Source organism: Pseudochaenichthys georgianus, chromosome 15 (assembly GCF_902827115.2).
Source record: "Pseudochaenichthys georgianus chromosome 15, fPseGeo1.2, whole genome shotgun sequence".
In the NCBI taxonomy this organism is placed as follows: Eukaryota; Metazoa; Chordata; class Actinopteri; order Perciformes; family Channichthyidae; genus Pseudochaenichthys; species Pseudochaenichthys georgianus.
Window position 1 is genome coordinate 35,208,255 of NC_047517.1, and position 23,756 is coordinate 35,232,010.

The 23,756-nt window shown below is 42.4% G+C and overlaps 2 protein-coding genes across 5 annotated transcripts in view; one reads left to right on the forward strand and one right to left on the reverse strand.

Annotated features, from left to right (window-relative positions):
• Positions 1-4,253: 4,253 nt before the first annotated feature.
• On the reverse strand, positions 4,254-15,346 carry LOC117459858 (galectin-related protein-like). Its single transcript, XM_034101010.2, has 5 exons — positions 15,215-15,346; positions 14,638-14,718; positions 14,472-14,560; positions 13,380-13,566; positions 4,254-9,654 (listed from the first exon to the last, which is right to left on the reverse strand). The coding sequence occupies exons 1-5, from the start codon at positions 15,245-15,247 to the stop codon at positions 9,511-9,513; spliced, it is 534 nt and encodes a 177-aa protein (XP_033956901.1). The 5' UTR covers positions 15,248-15,346; the 3' UTR covers positions 4,254-9,510.
• A 2,243-nt stretch (positions 15,347-17,589) lies between these two features.
• The window catches only part of abch1 (ATP-binding cassette, sub-family H, member 1), a 40,518-nt gene continuing 34,351 nt past the window's right edge, over positions 17,590-23,756 (forward strand). The window contains exons 1-3 of one of the 4 annotated variants that reach the window (XM_071205642.1): positions 17,590-17,763; positions 18,884-19,053; positions 21,759-21,907. In XM_071205642.1, the coding sequence (XP_071061743.1) occupies positions 18,982-19,053; positions 21,759-21,907 (221 nt within the window). In that variant the 5' untranslated portion in view covers positions 17,590-17,763; positions 18,884-18,981. Of the gene's footprint in view, positions 17,764-18,883; positions 19,054-19,368; positions 19,506-21,615; positions 21,644-21,758; positions 21,908-23,756 lie in introns of those variants that run through there. The other 3 variants (XM_034100131.2, XM_034100132.2, XM_034100133.2) reach the window with 3 other exon arrangements.

Here is a 23,756-nt window from a genome sequence, read left to right on the forward strand (position 1 = left end):
AATGCAAAGAGGAGTAGAATTGCACATCCCTCTCAGGAGAGATACATTACAGTAGTACATGTCATTTGTTAGATGCTTTTATCCAAAGCGACTTACATACATTCGGTACTGTGGACAATCCCCACAAGAGCAATTTGGGGTGAAGTGTCTTGCCCAGGGACACAACGACATGCTGACTGCAGTGGGACTCAAACTTGCTATCCCCTGATTCGAAGTGTAGCCCACTATCCACTGAGCCACAGCCTCCCTCCCATACATTTGACCTAAGGGGCAGGGGCGGTTCTAGGGGGGGGGGGGGGGGGGGCAGTGCCCCCTAACACTGACCTCTGACCCCCCTGTGACCCCCCCTAACAATGAAAAGTTTTTTATTTATTTTTTTAAATGTATATTTTCTGGTACTCGGTTTGCCAAAAACTACAGGATTTTGTTGCTGTAATGTGAGATTGTGCAGACACCCTTATGTAAAGTATAGATGTGACTGTTCATTGCCTTTATTTTTATATAAATATGGTGTTAGTGCAAACATTGCACTATAACTTAAAGGTGACATGTCATGCTTTTCCGGTTATTACCCGTCCCCTTGTGTGTTATGAAGGTTTTTATGCATGTAAACGGTCTGCAGAGTCAAAACCCTCAAAGTACACCATGTAGGGAGCACAACTCTAAAACAGAAAATACCTCCCCAAAATGCCTCGTTGGAGATACGTCACTGTCCATTTGATTCTTCCGGGGACATCACGATGTCATGTCATCCCTGGAACGAAATGGACCAATCCGTGGAGCCGTTAAGTTACGTCCGCGGAGCTGTTACGTTAAGCCCCCGCTGATTAGTCCAAATTGACCAATCCACGGACTTCCTCACACACTCAGTGCATGCAGCTCTGCTGATTTCTCCTCCCTGGCTGCAGGCTGATAACAGACAGTTGGGATCGCGGCAAAATTCTCTCTGCAGACCCATTCTCACAGCGTCTATCAACCTTTTTCTTACTCAATATCAAGCCACACTTATTGTTTTGACTTCGGCTGTGACTTTGTGTGTGCTCAGGGTGAGTTTGGCTGTGTTTCGCTGTGTATCGCTAAACAAGGAAATCACACCTCCACGGAGCTTAGCGCGATTCACAGCATCCCGACTGGTCCCGACCACACTGGGCTCACAGGGAGGGGGGCAAGAACTGCAACGAGCCGTTTAGTGGAGAGAGTGAATACACACACTTTACAGAGATGCTGTATGAGAAACCAATGTGAGTTTGGAAAATTGCACAGTATAAATCTATTCTAGTAGACCACAACAATAGAATTATGATCAGTGGAAATGGCCATGACATGTGACCTTTAAGCTGAAGCTAACAGTAATAACTATAAGATCTATCTGAAATAAATAAGTGTACTGAAACAAATACCAATAACTGTATTGCATTGTTTTCTTATACGCAATTACTTCATACTGTCTAGTTCTCTTTTTCGTCCTGCATTTATTGTGCCCCCCTCAGAAAATAACTGGCCCCCCAGTGGCCCCCCCAGTCAAATTGGTCTAGAACCGCCACTGGTAAGGGGGGTTCTTTTAGCATGAAACACTTGAAATAACTAAAGGACAAGTTAAACAAGAAAGTAGAAAGAATGGGAGGTGATAGAAAACTATTGGTTCTAAAAAGTTAGCAATGATTGAGAGTCAGACCTAAACATTTCAGATATGTGTATCTCACACTGCACTGTAACTTATTTGTGTATCTTTGCTTTTAAATGCCATTTTATATTGTTGCTTTTAAATTAGTGTTTTTAAATGTCATTTCATAATATCAAATCAAATCAAGTTTTATTTATATAGCACATTTAAAAGCGATTTTTGGTCGAGCCAAAGTGCTGTACATGTAATAAAAACACATTACTACAATCACAATAAAAGACAATAATTTACAACAGAAATATAAAAAACAAAAACACAGGGAATAGTCAGGTGACATGCTCCGCTCTGACTAGAAGGCCAGAGAGAAAAAGTGTGTTTTTAGTGAGGATTTAAAAACCCCTAGGGTCTGGGCCGACCTCACATGGAGGGGCAGAGTGTTCCAGAGCCTGGGGCCAGCTGCTGTGAAGGCTCGGTGCCCTCAGGTTTTGAGCCTGGTCTTGGGCACTACCAGCAGCAGCTGGTCAGCAGACCTTAAAGCTCTGGCTGGGGTGTAGCGATGGAGGAGCTATATAGGGCGGAGCCAGCCCATTTAGGGCTTTGAAAACAAATAAAAGGAGTTTAAAATCAATTCTGAACCGAATTGGAAGCCAGTGCAGTGAGGCCAGAATTGGGGTGATGTGGTCACGCATTTTGTGGCCAGTCAGAAGGCGTGCAGCTGCGTTCTGCACTCGCTGCAGGCGTTTATTTGAGGCCTGGTCCATACCCACACAGAGCATCGCAATAGTCCAGTCTCGAGGTAACAAAGGCATTAATAACCCTTTCTAGGTCTTTAAAAGATAAATAGGACTTGGTCTTGGCCAAGTCTTATTTTAAAAAAGCAGGATTTGACTACGGTTCTGTCCTGCTTGTCGAATTTAAAAGTGCTAGTGAAGGTCACTCCAAGGTTCATGACAGAGGGGAGGATGTTTTCATTGAGAGAGCCCAGAATATCAACCGGAGAGGCTGTATGTATATGTTTCTTAATGCTCTTAATGTCTTTCATTTTTGTAAAGCACTTTGAATTGCCTTGTGTTGAAATAAATAAACGTACCTTGCCTTGCCTTAGTGAGACAAAATAAATAATCAGATACACTTTATTTGGCTTCAAATATATTTCCCAAGACAGTCGCTATGAGCGGAGGCCGTCTGGAGAAAAAGCAGCAGCCTGACAGGGGGTTCTATGACTGTAAAAAGCTTGAGTCAAGCTGACAAACGTCCACTTTTCTTTTAATTGATTTACATTTGAAGCAGTAGAGCAGTGTGATGAAGGGGTCTGACAGTTGGTGAAAGCAGGCCTCCAGCGTTGTCTTCCCCTTTGATCAGCTGGAGTTTTTGATCTTGGCTCTGCCGTGGCTCCATTTTGGGATTCCTCTTGGGAGGGGAAACATCTCTTCTGACACTTCTGAGCCATCTGTGAAACATGAAACATCCTTTGATTGACTCGGATTTTAGGGTTGATTCAAGCTCTGGAATAAAAATATGCAGAATTTCTCCTCTCAGTCTCACTCCCGCCTGTAATTTTTCATTATGACTGCCTATACTCCTATTAGAGACTTACACAAGGCAAGCCTGTTGGTGAAATAAACCTCAAAACAACAACTTGAACTCATTTCCAGGAAACATGAAACGTCACTGCATCGAATTCTGAATTTGAAAGCAGTTACCTATACATTTTATATTAAAGTCTTTCCTTTTGCATACTTATTTTCCATTATGTTCCTACCTTTCTCTTCACTTTGTTTTATTAGATAAACATCAAAATACAAAAGACCATATATATATTATTCAAATAAGAATCTGGAATGCATTACAAAAGTGGAACACAAGCTCAAACATTATTTGAATATATAGGCTTCTGGCTAAATAAATAAGTATAAAAAGGAAGCACTCAAAGTTATTACAGTACCTCAGAATTGTATTTAGATAGAAAGCTGAGTAACCATACTTTCCATTACACACCGGTTGCTATGTAATATTAAACTTTTAGGTAAAGTGCATGCCTTTAAATGAAGCTCAGACCAAGTTCTTTCTGGAAGACTGGGTATATATACATTCACTCCGCAGCTGCATATAATCAGCTTATCACGGGCATTGCTTTTAACCAATTACATTCACCTCATTCTCCAGCAGCCAATCACCGAGCTGCAGCCAAACTTTGAAATGGTTCTCCTCTCTCCTGCAGTCAGCTGTGATTTCAGGTTGTCATGCTGCCGCCCGCCTCCTCCCCATCCACCTCCTCTCATCATATCCAGTGCCAGGAGAGCTGATCCAAAGACCTCATCACACCGCCTCTTCATCAAATCCATATCTTCAGCATCATCACCAGTGTCTAGACGCCGGGGGGTTCCCTATATGCTCACGGCTGCATTTCCCCGTTAGATATACCATTTCAGGATCGGGGTCTAATCGCCAAAGACTTTCAACATTTATCATATGACACGTGTCAATAAATGTTCTTTAAACAAAATGAAGTCTCTCCTGATTGAACTGGATCTTGGAAGGATAATATGGGAGCAGCTCATTCTTTTCGGAGACAACGGTAAACACAAATGTGGGTGCCAGATATTCAGACAGACACTGAGCACATGAGCATTTTCCAAGACGAGATGTTTATTGGTTTGCAAAGAAACTGTTTTTACAAAAGCATGGAGAGAAAAAAGCATTAAGAGAGGTCTGACAAGGGTTGAGTGCACGTCTTCATGTCAACACTGGTCCAATGCATATTCTCAAAAACATAGAATCAGGATATTTCTGGAATTTGCATCATATCTACAAGTGCTCCGGTTTTTTTGGAGCATATGTTTAATGGCGAGAGAGCTGACATGATGCATGATACATGAAAGACTTCCAGATGATCAAAGTCTCAACACCCTGATGATCGTCAGACATGATACATCCCAGAAAACACAGACTGACTCTTACCCTTTCTTGCAGTTGAAAGAAAATAACATTTGATCCAATACTCGTTTCACACATTTCCCTATATCATAGTACAATATGTAATATATGACCTCAAATACTTTCAGTATAAAAAAACTCATCTTTTGTAACAGGCCTTCATATAAACAGCAAACATGTGTACGTTACCAATACAGTTTGTTATGACGTCACCACACACAACCCTGCTGGTTACACGGTAATACATAGAAATTATAACATGATTTTACAACCACACAATACATTAGCAACATTAGCCTGCTTCTACTCAGAAATGGACATCATGACGTAGGTTTTTAGCACTTTTTAGAGTGTGAAAAGCTCTGGGAAAAGCTTGATTTTTAATACGTTGTGTCAGGGGAGTTCAAATATTGTAATTTGGTTAGCATTTAACTGGAATATTCATTAATACTACGCTAGCAAAAAGGTTAACAGGCCAAAGGAAAATCTGCTTTAGAATACGGCGAAAACAGCCGATAAAAAAAAATTAAGAAAGCACAAAGAAAATATAATAGCTGCATTGTACGTGTATATAAAATGCCAGGTACTAGCTTACATGCACGACTAAATGCCTTCTGCTGGTTACTCAGCTCGGTATTCCTCATGTAAAAACTAAGCCTGTGAGGCCTTGTTATAAAATATGTACATCCATAGTCCAAAAATCAGGGTCACAGGGTCAAAACAAGTTTGGATAGGAAGGGGTACAATTCTTATATTATATTAACAGCATTTCCACATCAGATTACAATCAGAAGGAGAATAACATTCAGTTTTTACGTGGCATTTTTAAAGGGCTGAAGAACAATTTATCCATCAGGTAGTTGAGAGCGAGAATCTTTTCCTGGGATCGACAGAACCCATGGGATCATTAGGAGATCAGGAACTGGGTCTTAATGTATTCAATACTACATTTCAGGAAGAACCACATCATATCAGGAATGCAGACACTCTGGACACCTTCAAAAAACACCTCAAACACCATCTGTTCACTCAACTAATATACAGTCACTTATTTCCTGCTATTGCTCTGTATGATTATTATTACCTTTTGTTTTGTTACTTCCCATCGTAAAGCGTCCTTGGGTTTCGTGAAAGGCGCTATATAAATTGAAATTATTATTATTATTATTATTATATGTTGAGGTGTTCTAAGCACACGTACCACAAATGTTTAAGCAGTTATGAGAGAAAGTGCAACGGTACCACCTCAGTATGCTCTCGTACCATGCCAGCGTGTCATGTACCTGCACCACTGCGCACACACACACACACACACACACACACACACACACACACACACACACACACACACACACACACACACACACACACACACACACACACACACACACACACACACACACACACAGCTGGAAAACACACCGGTTGTTAATGCAGAATTAACTGTGCCATGTTCAGAAAACACACTCCCAGCACAGCTCCCTGCACTCACACACACACACACACACACACACACACACACACACACACACACACACACACACACACACACACACACACACACACACACACACACACACACACACACACACACACACACACACACACACACACACACACACACACACACACACACACACACACACACACACATACACACACACACACACACACACACACACTCCCTGTTTAGAGCCCTTTAGTTCAAGATTCTTTGCACCTGTTCATCTCCCTCCCCGTAATCCCTACCTTAGGAGAAACAACTTCACGTTAACACACCTTGTTAGAACATCCACGAAACACACTGCTGAGTTATGGTACTTTTACATGGCGTATATTAACATTATTACAGGAAACTAGCAGTACAAATATGGTCACCAGTTAAAAAGAACACCCGGTTAACACGATTACACATTATTCGTACACATGTGTTCTGTTGTTGTAGTGTATTTTGACCTTTTGAACGGCACTGCCCTCTCATACCAAACTGTACTCGTTTCCTGTTTGTGTTTGAAAACGAGGAGTTGAGGAAGACCGTCTGACTAACCAGGAGAAAACAAGTCCTGCGCTTATTGCTACTTGAGAGCTAATAGATACTCAGTGCACGTATCAAACGCTGCACTTAGCACAGTAACACGATGTTAGACCGAGAGGTGTCTTCAAAGTCTCAGTAATCAAAGCTTCATTCGTGTAAACAAAGGCGAACATTACATCATGCTTTGCAGTGAAGTCTGCTCTGCACAGATGTCATGGCTTCTTCCATATTCACAGCAGCAAAATGAGCGTAGTTACATCAACACTGAAGTGTAAAAAACCTGAATGGTAGTTCTCTGCAGCTTGGTGAAACTGGCTATGCCTTTTTGCTGAGTCGAGCAGCTCAGAAAGCGGATCAGGGCCATGACGCAGCATTAGGAGCCTTCAACTCTCTGTTTGATATGAAGTGTAACATCTGTCTCTGAAGACAAGCTTCTTCAACCTGGTCCAAGCTAATTCAAACCTTCTAATAAGTCAATCTTTAGGGGTTTAGAGGTTGTAAATAATGACTTTCTTAATTGTGACGGATCATATTACTATAACGATACGTCCACACAGCAGCTTCAGACGAATCTTCCACCGCTTCCAACGCTTCTCTGCCCGTTGACTTTAAATGGGGATGACGTCACTTTGCCTCGCTTTTCGCCGAACTGCATTGTGGGGGAGCGAAGCGAAGATTTCCAGCATTCAAAAGTTGAGCAATGTTCAACTTTTGAAGCTGAGCTGGAAGCGACAGCCAATCAAATCCCGTTTATGCAAATCTGACAGTAGAAGCGCTAGCCAATCAAACCGCGTGTAAGCAGGGAGAGCCAGACCGCAGTTCATTTCCTCATATTCCAAACGAGAAATTACGGTAGCAAATCACCCGGTTCTTTACGACCAGAACTATTAACGGGATACAAACCGGAGGAACCAGGCATGGAGGGAGGTGGCAGAGACAGGGGGGGAAACTGGTAGGTTTTCGCCTGTTTGGGGAGTTTATATATATATATATATATATATATATATTGCTCGCATAAAATCCCCGTTTTTTGAGTGCAATTCACGATCGTCGGCACACTGATCAAAACTATTTGTTTGAATGGCACTTCATATGAAAAAGGTTGCCGACCCCTGCTATAAGGCATTGATAGGAACAACGTTTGGGCTAATCGCTTGAGAGATACAAATCCCTTCGGTTGATCCTCCTGCAGAATAAAGCTGGCTTTGTCTTTCTAGCTTTTTCATGCAGACCTCATTGAAAATGTAAGACCGTTTAGACCAAAAGCTGTTTTCATCAATGGCCTATAACTGCGTTTTAAGTCGTACTATCCATAAGTAAAGCAATATGTTATATCTCATAAACCCTATCTAAGTGTGTGTAAAACCTTACAGGTCATAGTGAATGTTGATACTGTAGGAAGCCCCTTAAGACAGGATACTTCTTATACTGTACTGTGAGTGTTGCAGATAACTTCTGCGACTACTGTGGAGTTATTATAACTTCCTTTAAGACTGAGTGAAGGGAAATACTTGAGTGTAGAGTGGAAAGATTATAGAGACAGTATTGTGTTAGACTGAAATCCTGCTTCCTGCTTTAAAGCGTCTGTCTGTCTGAGCGTGGACACATCGCTGAGGTGAAACGATTCAGGAAACACTTTAAACACATCCTGTAGGACTGACTAGAACAGCACCGGGCGTGCCACCAAAACACTGTGACAGTAAGTTATAATGTTGTGCATCACTAAACTGTATCTTCTATGCTACCATATATGAATACATTCAAATACCACCAGGGTCTGCTCCTGCTTCCAAAAACACCGGACTCCTAATGTGACAGCAACTTCTTTAAATATCAACTAAACTGTGTGTGTGTTCTTTAATGTGAATTAGTTGCATATTAGTTTAGAGTATGATTCAAATAAGCTTTGCGTGAAATAACTGAGCGTGACAGCAGAAATCTCAAACTCATTTAAAAGCCTTTCCTCCTCTCTCCTTGCCTTTAAAGGAAACTGTCATGGATCTACTTCCTGTCCAGCATACAGGGGGATGGCTGCAGTGATCGCTACATCTACCAACACACACGCAGTGTACTGTACCGTATCCCGTCTATGATATAATCCTCATGTTGGTGTATTTAGGTCGCTGAGACTGCAGCGTGTTACCGTGACAACAGGGATAGACCCAGGGGAGGGCAGGGGAGCGGAGTTGGAAACACACCAGCTCACCTAAAAAAAAAAACAGGGTGCAATAATCTGCAGAAATATGATGGAGCGGCAAACCGCACCAATAAACACAACTGGAGGGATTTCAAATCTGAGAAAGTGTCAAATCTGCTTTGAAGCCGTTGTATCTCATAAGAAAATCATGTTTCAGCCCTTGTGGGAATTTATCAATGCTCAGGTTGAATATCTTAACACTGCTCGGGTCCAGTATAATTTTACTGCATAGAAATTCTATAACCAGTGACTTTCTTTCCAACTTAATAAAAATGCATATTCCAGATAACCCTACGTGGGTTTGGAAGAGTCTTACAGTTTCAGAAATAAAATATGAGCTGCTCAGACTGAGACAGATGTTTTCCTGAGAATCTGCATCCTTGAAAGCACTCCAGACCGGCGTCTACCTCAGCATCCTTATAGGACTCAACATAAAAAATGAATGCGCCATTAATAAACCATGAGGTCCCTGATCTGAAGAAACTGGGGCGATGAGGAGAAAACACATTTACCCTAAAAAGCATCAGATCCTGGTTCAACAGGAAGGAGAGAATGAAGATGTCTAACTTGTCAAAGTGGGAGCCATTTGTCCAGTTGTTGCAGTGTTGCATGATGGGTTATGGATGATGACGTAACAGGCGCACATGTGTGTGTGGATTCATCTCTGGACTAGTCCTTGCTTCGCACACCGAGTTGCAGAGCAGGAAGAGCGAGATGTTAACCGAGCTTGGTGATCTGTAGATCTCCGTGTATCTGTACCGTGTCGATGGAGGTGAACGATTTCACTTTGTGATAAAAGTCAAAGAGCTGGTGTCCGTCCACGAATATCCGGAACCTCTGGTGCTCGCAGTGGATCTCAATCTGCAGGCGGAGGAAAGAGGTACAAATAGAAAGTCATTTACAATTTATATTCAGCACATAAAGAAACTTTTAAATTCGCACTGAAGCTAAAACAAAAAACAGTTATAAAGGCTATTTTTGTCAGAAAAGACAAATTAGCTTTCTTGAAGAAAGTTAGTGAAGTGAGTGGAAGAAATCCAACAGTCGTTTCTTCACACGGACATATCTCTTCGCTATGGGCAATGTGGCATCCTTACTTTCACCAGTGACGAATACGCTCCGCTGTCGAGTTCATAAAAGGAGATTTGTTGATTCTAGAGAATTCTTAAAGGTCCCATGTCATGCTTTTCCGGTTATTACCCGTCCCCTTGGGTGTTATGTAGCTTTTTCTGCATGTGAACGGTCTGCAGAGTCACAAACCCTCAAAGTACACCCTGTAGCGAGTAAAACTCTAACACAGAGAAGACCTGTCTGTGCTGCCCCTGAACGCCTCGTTGGACATTTCTCTTTTTACATTTGTTTCTGACGTCATAGTTTGGTTGCGGTTCCCAGGACCAAAATGGACCAATCCGCGGAGCTCCTCACACACCAGGACCTTTAGCGTACATTTTCAACTAACAGGGAGTCCCATTGACGTGCATAGAGCTCCCTGGTTGGATATAGACGAGTTGGGATGGCGGAGAAACGCTCTCCGCAGACCCATGCTCACAGCGTTATAAACCTTTTTCTTACTCAATATCAAGCCACACTTATTGTTTTTACTTCGGCTGTGAGTGTTTGTTTGTGCTCAGGATGAGTTTCCCGCTGTATCGCCGACCCGGAAACCACACCAGTAAGCCAGCTCACTGAGCAGCGAGCCTCGCAACGTCCCGACCAATCAGAGCACACTGGGCTCACAGGGAGGGGGGGCGGAGCTCCAACAAGCCGTTTAGGACAGAGAGTGAATACACATACTTTACAGAGATGCTGTGAGAAACCAATGTGAGTTTGGAAAATTGCACAATGTAAATCTATTCTAGTCGACCTCAACATTGGAAATATGATCAGTAGAAATGGCCATGACATGGGACCGTTAAGAAGTGCAAGAAGACGCTATAACTACCTTACTAAAAGCACATGGGATAAGTTGTTTCAATCCTCGCATTTGTTACTTAAGATTGCATCATTCAGATAGTAAGAAAAAGTGTAGTGTTATGGGTCAAAAGAGAAGGGTGTTCACCAGCCACCTGGAAATCCTGCTACGCTACTAAACGATTACCAAGCGCTTTTCTTTTTGTGTTTAACTGGAATCAGCCTTCCAAGCAGCTGCACACCGTGAATCTCAGACAAGCAAACAGAGTGAACCCCTCTGTGCAGTTCAGACCAAAGAACAAAGATCATACTTCCTGCAAAAGACGTTTCCGATCAACTCAGAAACACAAAGCAGCCGTCCTGCTCTGAAACCAAACAGCACGGCACGTGTCTGTCATGCATGTCTCCGAATTCATCAGCGCCATCTGCCAGCTTTAATCTCCAGAGTCATGTCTCTGCTGACCTGCTTGGTCACGCTCCAGCCTCAAACAATGACACTTTATCAGAGAGCTGACATTACATAAGCACCAGGGATCAGCTCTAACGACAGGCAGGAACATGGTGGCCATTAGGCACTGAACGCTTTCCCTCAATTCAAATACGTAAAAGGCCGCTTCGTTCACGTTGGATTGAAACACATCTGGAACTCTCTGCCTCCACACATCAAACAGTCTGACTCCATCACGACATTCAAATCCCACCTGTTTAAACTGCCTACTCACTCTAACACATTCAACCTGCCATCACGGATCCCCCTCTCACTCGTCACTCCGTCACTCTTGTCCTGCCTGTTTTATGCTTTTATGCTGCTCTATTGCCTTGTCGGTTCGATTAAATTGTGTTCCGTTTTTGTTTTAGCTGTTTTATCTTTTAAATGCACTGTAAGGCGACCTTGGGTGTCCTGAAAGGCGCCTCGAAATAAAATGTATTATTATTATTATTATTATTACTATATTTTTAGGCGAACACCATGTGTGTCATTCTAGTGCATAATACAGAATTTATTGGAGCAGACAAGTCCTCAGGTCTTATGAGCATTACTCATCATGCATATGTGCTGCTGCTGCTGCTGCTGCTGCTCAACCCCCCCCCCCCCCCCAACACACAAACAGCTGATGCTGACCCCGATGCCGCAAACAGACCACCACACAGGACGCAGCCTGTATTCAGAGTGGAGAGATACGATGAAGCATGGAAAACATTTCCTGTTTGTTCTTGTTCTTTACAGCAAGGCGACATGCGATGAGCGCTGGCACAGTGGGCTGCTTGTAATGCTGAGGACAGGGATTTAAAAAGACAAATGCATCAAAACATGAAGCAGCAAACAAACAAACAACCGACAGACTGTGTTGGAAGATGAAATAGACAAATGGTCACAAAATAAATGCTGTAGATCAAAAGATGATTCTTGCTTGAAAAAAATCTTAATACAATGAATTGCTAAACATACTCCTCGAGCACTAATTATGTCTAGCGTCATTAGCACAACATTATCTCAAGGACCAAAAATCTACTTGCTTAGAGACGTGCGCCAGTTGCCCCGAGGTGTATAAAAAAAGCCAGATATGTATTATTTAAATTCTTCTTACTGCATGCACCGACAGGTCGATTGAACTTTTCAAAGATTTCAAAGAAGTGTGCCGGCTATCCTAATGAAAACGATTATTTAAACTCTCCTGCTTTGTTTACATTCAAAACTCTGGCATTGACTCTTCTCATAGATGTCGTCTTTTCTTTAGCACTAATTTTGATTCTGCATCTTATTTTGTCCTTTTGCACCTTGTGCTTACCTTGTTGACACTGCTTAAAACGGTTAAATATAGCACAAATGGCCCTGAAAAAGCTACAAAAACTCAACACATCGCTAGGACGACAAGTTATTTCAAGCACAGCCCAGCGTGAAGCATTTGGGGGTCGATTTGCCATTTCAACTTTTTATTTATTGTAAATCTTTTTAATACCTGTTTTAACTTTTTTTTTTACAAGTTATCTGATTGCATTAAAGGTAGGGTAGGTAAGAATGGAGAAACCAGCTTGAGTGCGCTAGAATTTGAAAATACACAACCGGAAAAAATCTGCCCCTTCCTTCAGACTTCCTCACAGAGCCCCTCCTCCAACACACACGAACGCGCACATGACCAATGAGGGCACCAGATAAGTTTGTGCACAGATGGAAGGCTGACAGGCAGGTAGGCCATCCAGTTACTTTAGCCGGGCCGGCTCAGATGATTGGTCGTGCTTTTTACAGCGCCACGGCTTCCACAGATGACATTTTTTTATGTATTTATTGTCAAAGCATTTCATGTTTTCATTGCTATCGGGATGTTAAGAGCATTCCATGGAATATAACAAAAAGTGTTTCTGAAGTGAATTACCTACCCCAACTTTAACACCCCTACTGCTTGCTCTTGTTGGACTCTTGTTTGAAGGCTATGCACGTGGAGCCAAATCAAAGAAGAAAACAACAGTAATAACAGTTGAAAGGAAATCCAAGGTGTAAAAAAGAAGATAACCATAACTGTAACCAAGGTGGTTTAGAAAGGTGTGAATCAGGTCAAAGGAGAATGATGCTGGAAGCAAAGAGGGCATCCCAAAATATTCCCAACCTGCACTTGCTTGCAAAACGGGAGGCACCAGAACCACCTTGTATGTGGACATAGAAAAAGCATCTTTACCCTAAAAGGCTGATCGGGGATGAAGGGAAAGTAGTCGGTGGACGCCTCCTCCGCGGTCCACTTCCCAGCGACGCGGGCGCTGCGCATGAACTGGCGGTCATTGAAGCGGGCGGTGAGTTTGAGGGCCACGTCGTGCAGAGTGCCGTCCTTCTCCGAGTCACGACCACAGGTCAAGCTCACGTCAAAGCTGAGGGAGGAGGGGAACAGAGGAGTCAGACAGGCAACATGAGACCAATAACTAATCTGGGATAAGTCAAATGCAAACCTATTGTTGTTAATTATGCATAACCCCTGCTGCTAGTTTGTGTTTGCCCCCCTTCCCCAACAGCTGTGGTGTGAACACACAACCTTCTTTGTGTGAGACATGATGACACTTGTGCTATGGTGTATGGCGGTGCAAACATAAAAAACATTTGAAAATAAGATGTAAGGGGTCAAAAATATAACGGTTAAAACGATAAAAAGGTTCAAATCACTTTTTCATTAAAAAAAGAAGACAGACAAGTATTTACAGCAAATTTAAATATACAAAAGAAACTAAAAGACAAATATATTTCAAAAGTATTATTTTAAAGTGGAGGGCTGTGCCGAAATGTGCAAAACATATTCAGAGAGATGAACATGAGAACTAGAAGTACAGTAACCAACTTGCTGAGATGCAACAAAGAAAAAATCTGTTTCTTAGAGCCTCTCAGCAGCCGGGACATTCACATGAACTTTGGCATGAAAAGTGCCAGCAGCAGCAGCAGCAGCAGCAGCCTCTCAACATGATGAAGTCATCGGGAGGTTTCTTCCAAGTTTGACACAAGTTTCCATATAGGGTGAGGACACACCCAAAGCAAGTCTGCTTCAATGGCTCTATTTTTTCCATGTTCCCCCCTTTTTTTGTCCCTGCTGGTTGGGGAACGCCCTTGTCTCTGCATATTTAAGAAGCCACTATTCTCTGAAGCTGCCCACGCATTACTCACTGTGTCCTGGAGTGGATGTGCAAGTAGTTTAAGAACAAAACCACTTGAATAGGATGTTTTAAACATGGTGAATAAGCAAGCCTCTTGATAGGGACTCTGCATGCATTGTTAAGTGTTATTTTACCTCTCTGGCTCCAGTTCGACTATGCCCATCACTATAATCTTCTTCCCTGGCCGCATGCCTCCCCGGATGCGTCCACTGAACGGCACCGTCTATGCAAAGCAATGTGAATGTATTAAGCAGAGCATCAAACAAGGACATATGAGATCCGTGAAGGCATCTTTCCTACCAGCAGGCAGGAGATTTCCTTGTCAGGTGAGATGAGGCCGGGGTTCCCCCGCGAGTGGTTCAGGTGGTCGTCCTCCACATTCTTCAACACCAGTGACAAAAGACACAGGATGCAAAATGTCATTTACCGCTCCAACAGGTAAGATATATTAAGAACATGTCAGGTTAAACACACAGCACCAGGTTTATTGATACAAATGTGGCCTTGCATGCGTTTCTTCCCAAACAATGAGGTGGTCGCACAACCTGTCATGTTGTTTGTCCTGTTGTGCTCCATGTGAGATAAGAATTTGGCCTCATAAAAAGCGAATTAAACGCGATAAATTAGCTAGTGGAGCCGCTTAAGTATGCACTCACCACCGATACATTTCACCGAGAGCATATTGGATTTCCTCCCCGGCTACAGATGAAAGAGGAGCCGCTCATTCACGGCGCGAGGTGCTCCACATTTACAATAAGCCACGGATAATGGACCCTACGCCGCTTTGTGTTGAACCCACAGCCCTTCATGCACACGAAATTAATTCCGACACTTGTACATCCTCACCATGCTCCGTAAAAGCCCCCCAAATACTCACTATTCCGTCTTTAGCCGCTGCCTGTACCGCCATCTTGAGCAGAAGAGCATAGGATGCTTATTAAGGGAGCAGAGCTGCCGGAGTCAGTATGTGTGTGTGTGTGTGTGTGTGTGTGTGTGTGTGTGTGTGTGTGTGTGTGTGTGTGTGTGTGTGTGTGTGTGTGTGTGTGTGTGTGTGTGTGTGTGTGTGTGTGTGTGTGTGTGTGTGTGTGTGTGTGTGTGTGTGTGTGTGTGTGTGTGTGTGTGCGCGCGTGTGCGTGTGTGTCAGCGGCGTGGCACTGACTCAGGAGGATATTCCTGTTCCTGCCTCTATTCTTGGGTCTCTCTCTCCTCCAGTGGTGTATTGTAATGAAGTATTCTACATTTACTCAAACACTGTACTTAAATAAAATAAAAAAACCGGATGTACTTTATTATTTTCACATTACGCTACTTCATACCACATTCCACACTCCACCACATTTATTTTACATATTCAGTTACTACTTAGTAGTAGTAATTACTAGGCTACTACTAAAGCAGATGTAATTGCTTTACTTTACATTTAAATAGTGAGGGAAAGTAACTAAGTACATTTACTCAAACACTGTAATTCAAGTAAACCCTACTTTTACCAAGGGAAACATTGAAGTGATAACAACATAAATGGACCAATGATTAAACATTTTTGAAATATCTGGTGCTTAAAATGGCCATTTGGCATAACGAGTACTTTTATTTTAGACACTTAAAGTATTACACATTTGAATGCAGGACAGTAAATTACTTATAATGTGAGTACTTCCTCCACCTCTAGCATCATATCCCTCCACCACACTGCATCTGCGAGGGTGGATATCTGCTGACGTATGCTTTAGCATCATTACTGACCAGAAGCTTAATCCCCTTCTGTTGGTGGAGGCTAATCGGACAGATTCCCCCCAGCCTTCAGCCCATAAGGCAACGTGCCTCTTAAGGGTTTAATGTGATAGATTATACAGTGTGTAATTCAATTGAATAACTGCCTTTATGTGCTTTGTTCAGGTTACATGTGACACTGTGGTGCTCTGGCTGGCCTAATTGGCAAACGTGTGCAGTGCACAGTCAGTAGCTTACTTTGAATGATTTATAACCTCTGAGGCTACACATATTTAGATCAGTCATAGTGGTGAGCCTGGAACATTAATTACTTTGCATTGAATGTGGACATCTTTGCCTCCCTTTTTAATTGATTTTTGCACAAACACCCCCTATCCTCCCTCTATCTGTCCATCCCTGTGCATAACATCTCTATATTCAGTGTAACAGGTGACTAATCTGCCCTATTCCCCTAGTGGAACTTTGAATGCATTACAAGCTGCTCTTATTCCTTTTTTATATGAAACTTTATTGACCACACATTGGGACATTGTTTTGTTACAGCAGCATGTAAACAAGGCATTGCACATTGAATTAAACATTGAATTAAGGACAAATAACCAGTACATACATAGAGACACATTAACAGTAGATAGATACACATGTATTGATGACATAGCATATGTGTCAAACTCAAGGCCCGGGGGCCAAATCAGGCCCGTGGTGGATTTAATTTCGGCCCGCAGGATAATTTCTAATAACTGTTAGATCTGGCCCGCCGGTATATTGCACGCACACCTTCCCTCCATCCTGAGGGTCTCCTCGGCTCAGAGCCTGAGCCCAAACATTGATGAACTTGCACCCAAGATGAGATGCCAAGTATCAGCTTGAGCTAGCATCACAGAGCAGCACACTGAGTTCAATGGATGTTTCCTTCTGCACTTTCTCTCTCACGACAACAGGGCATGTTTGGTTTGTTCTTTGAGGGAAATAGTTTTGTTGAAGCTGTTGTTGGCCTGTGGAGAAATGTAATCATAAGAAATGGAAAAGCTGCGGATAGAGCCATAAGAAATGAATGCAACTGATTATTTAATGCTTAATGTTGTCTTTATAGGCAATCATTTAAGCTTTGTTAGTTCCAGGTTTAATATGTGCAATAAGTTCATTTCAATACGTTTTGCAATAAACATTGAACCAGTCCGGCCCTCGACTAGTACCGATTTTTTTATTTTGGCCCACTGTGTATTTGAGTTTGACACCCCTGATCTAGACAATCTACATTCACAGAATAGGTTAGGGGATTGACTAAACAAGATCAATTTACCGACAAAAAAAATAAAGATAGGATACTATATACAGTTTTTTCCATATCTGACACTTCAGTCGATTACAAGCTGTTTATATCAGGGATTTAATTCATGCATAAGTTATTACACTCATGTCTCTTATGGTAATACAACCTTTGCTTCTCGGTGCCGTCTTGTGGTTTCTTTAGGAACTACATCTCAAACCATATTTTAAAAATAACTTGTTGACAAATGTTCTCTGCAGAGTTTCGATGAAAGAAGAAATGTCAAACATGCCTGGGATGGACGTGTGGGAACATTTGACCTCTTTCAGGATGAACCAGTTGGACACATGTACGTTCCCTGAGGAAGTGAAGGAGAAGCGCTCCCGAACAAGACCCCTGACAGCGGACACACAATACTGAAGGTGAGTCTAAATGAGGTAACTGTAGTCACTGCTAGCAGGCTGCTAAGACTGCAAAACATATCAATGACATCCTCTTATTTGGTGTTCCTATGGCATATGTGCACAATATACATTAAATAACTGGTACTGGGTGTGTATTGTGTATTTTGTATTTTGTAAATTGTGTAATTTCTACTTTTTCATGCATGCTTCTTAATTATATGAAGTTATCTTTGGCTCTTTACTTGCTGTCACAATGTAAATTTACCCTCTGTGGGACGAATAAAGGTTTCAGATACTGATTCTGAATAAGTTAAATTGGTTCAAGTTCTTTTCTTCAGAACAACTTGGACACAGGCAAATAACTTCACAAAGGGCCAAAGACGATAACCAAGTGATTCCATTTAACCAATTTGGTATTTTATTAATTCAGTTTAAAACAAACATGATGAATAACCTCAACATTGCATATCAAATTACATGTCAATTAATATCGTATGGCATTACTGTATCTTTCAGCATCCTGAAGCAGTTTTCTTCTTCTAGTTTTCTTCCTTTAAAAGTGCATTCTCTCACAGCCCCAGTCCTCCAGAGGCAGTGTTAGTCTGTAAATGAGGTGCTTGAGTCCCTCTGGAGTTTCCTGAAGCAACACTTTGAGCTGCTTCAGTGATTAAACTCTTGTGTTGAACTCCATCTTGTGGTTTATTTGGGTACTACACCAACATCTTAAACAATGTGTAAATCACATTTTGGTTATGTTATTGTCAGCAGCCCTTTACAGTAAACGGTTATATGGTGTGGTCTGCAGCACAAATACACTTTGGCCTAAAATTAGCATAAGCTACACAAAGTAAAACATCAGTATTTTTGGACTTATTTTTGTATTATTTCTTTAATGTTTTTTTGTAATGGCTCTGTAGAAACAGCTGAAATGACGATGAACATGTGAAAAACTAACGAAAAAAGTGTGAACATGTTTGTACAATAAACTGGAATAAAATCTAAGTAAAAAAAAAGAAACAAGTCAATTCTGCAACAATCCAATATGTTCCTAGTCAGTCGTTTCTAAGACTGTCAGCGAGAATCTTGAGCATAAACATCTCCCACAGTGCATCCACCACCCTCCCTCCTTCTCTCTCAGTCTCTCCCTCTCTCCTCTCTCCTCTCTCCTCTTTCCCCCCTCTCTCCTCTCCTCGCAGAGCTCCAGCCGGTGTCCGGTCCCTCCCCCCTGCTGCTGCCATGGCCGCGGAGGATGCCGGTCGGGATGCTGCGACTCCCGGACCTGCTGAAATCACCGAGATGGACGAACGGGTAAGATTTCTTTCGGATCATTATGCATGCTTTCTTTGCTAAAACGATGGAAGTCGAGACTCGACAGTACCAGGCCTCCCGGTATCTGTCACGCTGCTGCAGCAAGATGGAGAGGCTGCTGCAGGATGCACCGACGTATAATGCCCGTTATCTGGTTTTGGCACAATATTTAAGGAGGTAATGTGTGGTTAGAGGACGCAGGATGAGCTGTATCGTACACGTGAAGCGAGGAAAGGGATCCATGTGACGCGCTGGTGTGGAAAGCAGAAGTGCAGCAGCTGGTCGGTGCAATGCATGCAGGGTTCAGAGCTGATAAACACGGGACACACAGAGGCCGTCCTCCCGCAGTTTGGGTTGCTCCCCTCTCGTTTGCGGCTGATTGAAACTCGCCTGCCGAGACCGGTTTCTTCCGCTGGTCGGTGACGCGAGTTGGCAACAACTTGGCAGTCAAGGTATGAATTTTCCTGCAGGTCAGAGTGTGAATGAGAGGCTTTGTTGGGCTGATTGAGGCCACTATCGGAGCACCAGGAGAGCCCGCTGCAGATGTGCTTATAAGCCTGCTTATTATTGGATGAAAAACTAAAGCTCATTCTACAAAACCCACTTTATGTTATTGATTTTATCACAAACTGGAGTAGGATGGATCACATTATCAAGCAATTAACTTGTCTAAATGGCAACTTGCCGGAGCCTAATGGGATATTTTCAAGGGATATGAAAAGCCATGTTAGTATTCTGAAGTAGACATTTTATGACATGCAGGAAACAGTGAATTGGGTGAATCTGACAACTCGTTAATCTGCAACGATCAAATATATGTTGTTTTTGTGCAAAATGGCCACAAAAATAAATAGATACAAAATAGATAGAATTCCATATCTGTTAATGTATTGTTGTGAGCATACCGGTTAGAGTCTCTTGAGAAGGGTGTGTGTGTGTGTGTGTGTGTGTGTGTGTGTGTGTGTGTGTGTGTGTGTGTGTGTGTGTGTGTGTGGTGTGTGTGTGTGTGTGTGTGTGTGTGTGTGTGTGTGTGTGTGTGTGTGTGTGTGTGTGTGTGTATGTGTGTGTGTGTGTGTGTGTGTGTGTGTGGTGTGTGTGTGTGTGTGTGTGTGTGTGTGTGTGATGTATACATTGTGTGTGTGTGTGTGTGTGTGTGTGTGTGTGTGTGTGTGTGTGTGTGTGTGTGTGTGTGTGTGTGTGTGTGTGTTGTGTGTGTGTTGTGTGTGTGCTGTCTCCTTGTGTGTGTGTGTGTGTGCTGTGTGTGTGTGTGTGTGTGTGTGTTTGTGTGTGTGTGTGTGTGTGGTGTGTGGTGTGTGCTGTGTGTGTGTGTGTGTGTGGTGTGTGTGTGGTGTGTGTGTGTGTGTGTGTGTGTGTGTGTGTGTGTGTGTGTGTGTGTGTGTGTGTGTGTGTGTGTGTGTGTGTGTTGTGTGTGTGTGTGTGTGTGTGTGTGTGTGAGAGGTGGTATTATTTAGAGGCAGGCGTCTGTTCTCCAGCTGTCTCCGGGGTGAACTGAACCTGTTCTTCCACATTAGTTCTGTGAGCGGAGATGTTTGTGTCACATGCTCTTTAGTTTCTTCAGTCTCGCAGTTTACTCATCAGCTGTTGTACATCCTTTCCACTTCTCCTCTTTCTTCCCATATTCTCTCAGGGTGAGTGGTTTCTGAGTTTCTGTTTGTTTGTCATTAGCAGTCGGTGTGTTTACCTGTAGAGTTTTGCCTCAGATGATGGATCTTAACTGGGTTTGAAGTCAGATTGTTATCTAAAAACATCCAGCATTGTTAGTGAGATCTTTCTTTGTGTATATTCTGCAGAGCACGGCTACAGTGTCAAAGGTGAGGCCAACCAAATGGGCCAGATTACGCAATGCAAACCCCATAATCTCCTCACTGTTGATTGAGAGATGTTGGATTAAAGGAAGGAGTTAGTTGGAGAACCCGGGAAAGCCCGTCAAAGAACGTGGCTGTTGGAGATTACTGGCAAAGGATTGTTTTACGACCCAAATACTCTGTCTGCTGGACAAGATGCAAAGAAACCACGCGGAAGATATAGTATTCTTTATCATGTTGTTGTGCCAGAAATGAGATTACACTCGTTTCACGTCCCCTTTTTTTACTCATAAAAATAAACCAACCTCTTTCAGTGGTTTGAGGACTGGCTTACTTAGAAAGATGGTTTGCATTTCTTTCAGATACTTACAGTAATGTATTTTTAAACTACCACCACTCTGACTGATGGAGCTATAAACCTCAGGAGGTAAACCCAGTCAGGAGGCAGATGCTTTGTTCCTCAGGAATTTGCAGCAGCACTTTACTCACTGTGTTCAAAAAGTTTCTGTTGTGTTCCCACCCTCGTTTAAGGAGTTTTATACTCCTACAAGTTGAAGGGAGGATCACAGCAACATATGATGTGCCGAAGAGCTCAAGTATTTGTGCTTTTTTCATCTTGTTTAATATGTATGGTACCTCTTCCTGTATCTGATAACAAAGCAAAGGAGGAGGGACACTCCCGTCCCGCCAAATTTGCTTTCATGCATACAAATGAAACTGATTCTGCCTCTGCCTCTGCCTGATGCACATGTGTGTGTGAATCTGTAAGATCTCGCTGTCATTTTGTCACATTAGCTCAGTTTAATTTGGTGAAATGTGCTGTCAGACACTCATGAAGATCAGCTGTGCTGTTTACTAAGGTCTCGTCCTCTCTTCCAGCTGATGGAGGGGAACATGAAGGCTGATCTGGAGGCTTCTCTGCCTTCTGGGCCGGGGGATGCTGCGATCCAGTGTCGAGATGTGGATCGGTCGTACGGCAAGATGATGGTCCTCAACAAACTGAACCTGAGCGTGCCACAGGGACAAATGTGAGTGCAGCACACTGAATACAGTCTGTGGGCATGGCTGTGATTTACACACTGTTTTACTTATGAGTGATAAGTCATTTATCTGTTTATCTCTGACAAATCTAAACCAGACTTCAAAAGTGGATTCTTCTTTATCTGTTCTTTTGCTTGGACACAAGTCTGGTCAATAAAATACAACTCCTTTTACAATGGCTGTCTCTTAAAAATAAGTGATAAGGAAACAAGAAGAAGGGAGACAAGGAGTAAATGAAAAATGCTTAAACATAAACGCAGAATTATTGAAGCAACCCACATTTTGATAAGATAAAGTTGTATCGTTTGCCTCCACTTTCCAATGAAGAGGCCGCAGCAAAGGGCTTTCCCTCATCATGCAAATACGTTTTTTCATACTGGGGTGTGGTGTCCACTTCCTGTTTGAAACCAGTCGTTTCTTTCAAACTCTTTCGCCTTTTTTAATATTCATTAAAAGAGAGAAATAAGCTGAACAACAGGCTGATCATGAATTGTAGTTTTCTTTCAACACTAACCAGAAAACTGTGGTGAAGAGCGCGATACTTATGCCTGCCTCTTGATTAATACATTCTGGGGGGGAAAGTATAACGTGTTCCTTTATCCAACAGGTGTTTATAAGTATAGCATATCAGGGTGCAATGTAATCTTCTGCTGCTGTGTTTTGACTGACAGTAACTTACACAATGTCTTTCAGGGCGTGTTAGCCTGCAGTCACTGTCGAGCTTTATCCAATATAGTCATCTTGTTACAGTGTTTCCCCTAAAATGGAGTCATAGCAGCGGTGCTAAGGCACGTGGGTCCAGCATAATGTGAGCGCGGAGCACGGAGCACGTGGAATTTTTTAGTGTGTGCACGTGCAAAGTGCGCCCCGCCATTTTGTTTCTATGTGTCTGCCAGCACAAGAAAGGCTCTTGAGGCCTAGTACCAGGGCCGGTTCTAGCCAATTTGCTGCCCTAGGCTAGATTTTATATATAAAGAATAAATAAAAAATCTCTACAAAAGACAAATACACTACAAAAACAGAAACTTATTGACATAGGTGATATACGTCAACATGGCTTCAAATGTATTCAGTATTGTATGAACATGTTTGAATTGGGGGGTGGACGTCACATCCTTTAGGGGGGTCCGGGGGTATGCCACCCCCCGGGAAGATTTTTTTTTTAACATTTTAAAGTAAAATGCTTCAATCTGGTGCACTTTGAGCACACAATTACTGAGACCTGATCTAGGGGGTACAACTCTAAACACCCATATGAAAAAGATCGGTTTACATTTTTATAATCAAATAAGTATGTGAACATAACCAATAACCTACCATAGCCAATAACAAATAAATGTAACTTATTTTATTTTTGTTGTTCATTCATATCTTATTTGACCAGTTAACATTTATTTATGCATATTTTTGTATTCATCTCTCCAACTTTAAACGATATTTTTGATTACTGTCCTATAGTATACATTGGAATGATTTCAAACCTGTTTTTATTTATTCTAATAATTATAAAGGAGTGCCTTGGAAATATGTGTTTACATAATATGTGGTCAAAACGTTTGAGACCCACTGAGATGACTTAGACTAAAATTAACTTTTTCTAAACACTCAGAGAGTCCTTTACCTCACTGAGCCTCTCAGTCCGACAGGAGAGCTCTCCTCTACCCTGTTCATAGAAACATCTTCTTCTCATATCCGTTAGCGCAGCTAGCACCAGATTCTAATAACAACAGCGCCGGTACCAGTGCACCCTCTCTCTCTCTCTCTCCCTCGCTCGCTCTCTCGCTCCCACGCTCGCACTTTGGCTGTGAGCTGCGGGCGCCTGATAAGCCAACATCC

Bases quoted from the DNA above. Each gene is read 5' to 3' on its own strand.
- LOC117459858 (XM_034101010.2), bottom strand. From the start codon at position 15,247: ATGGCGGTACAGGCAGCGGCTAAAGACGGAATA. The intron at 14,719-15,214 runs GTGAGTATTTGG...CTGGTGTTGAAG, and splicing joins CAGCGGCTAAAGACGGAATA to AATGTGGAGGACGACCACCT. The intron at 13,567-14,471 runs GTAAAATAACAC...CTCCTCCCTCAG, and splicing joins GTCGAACTGGAGCCAGAGAG to CTTTGACGTGAGCTTGACCT.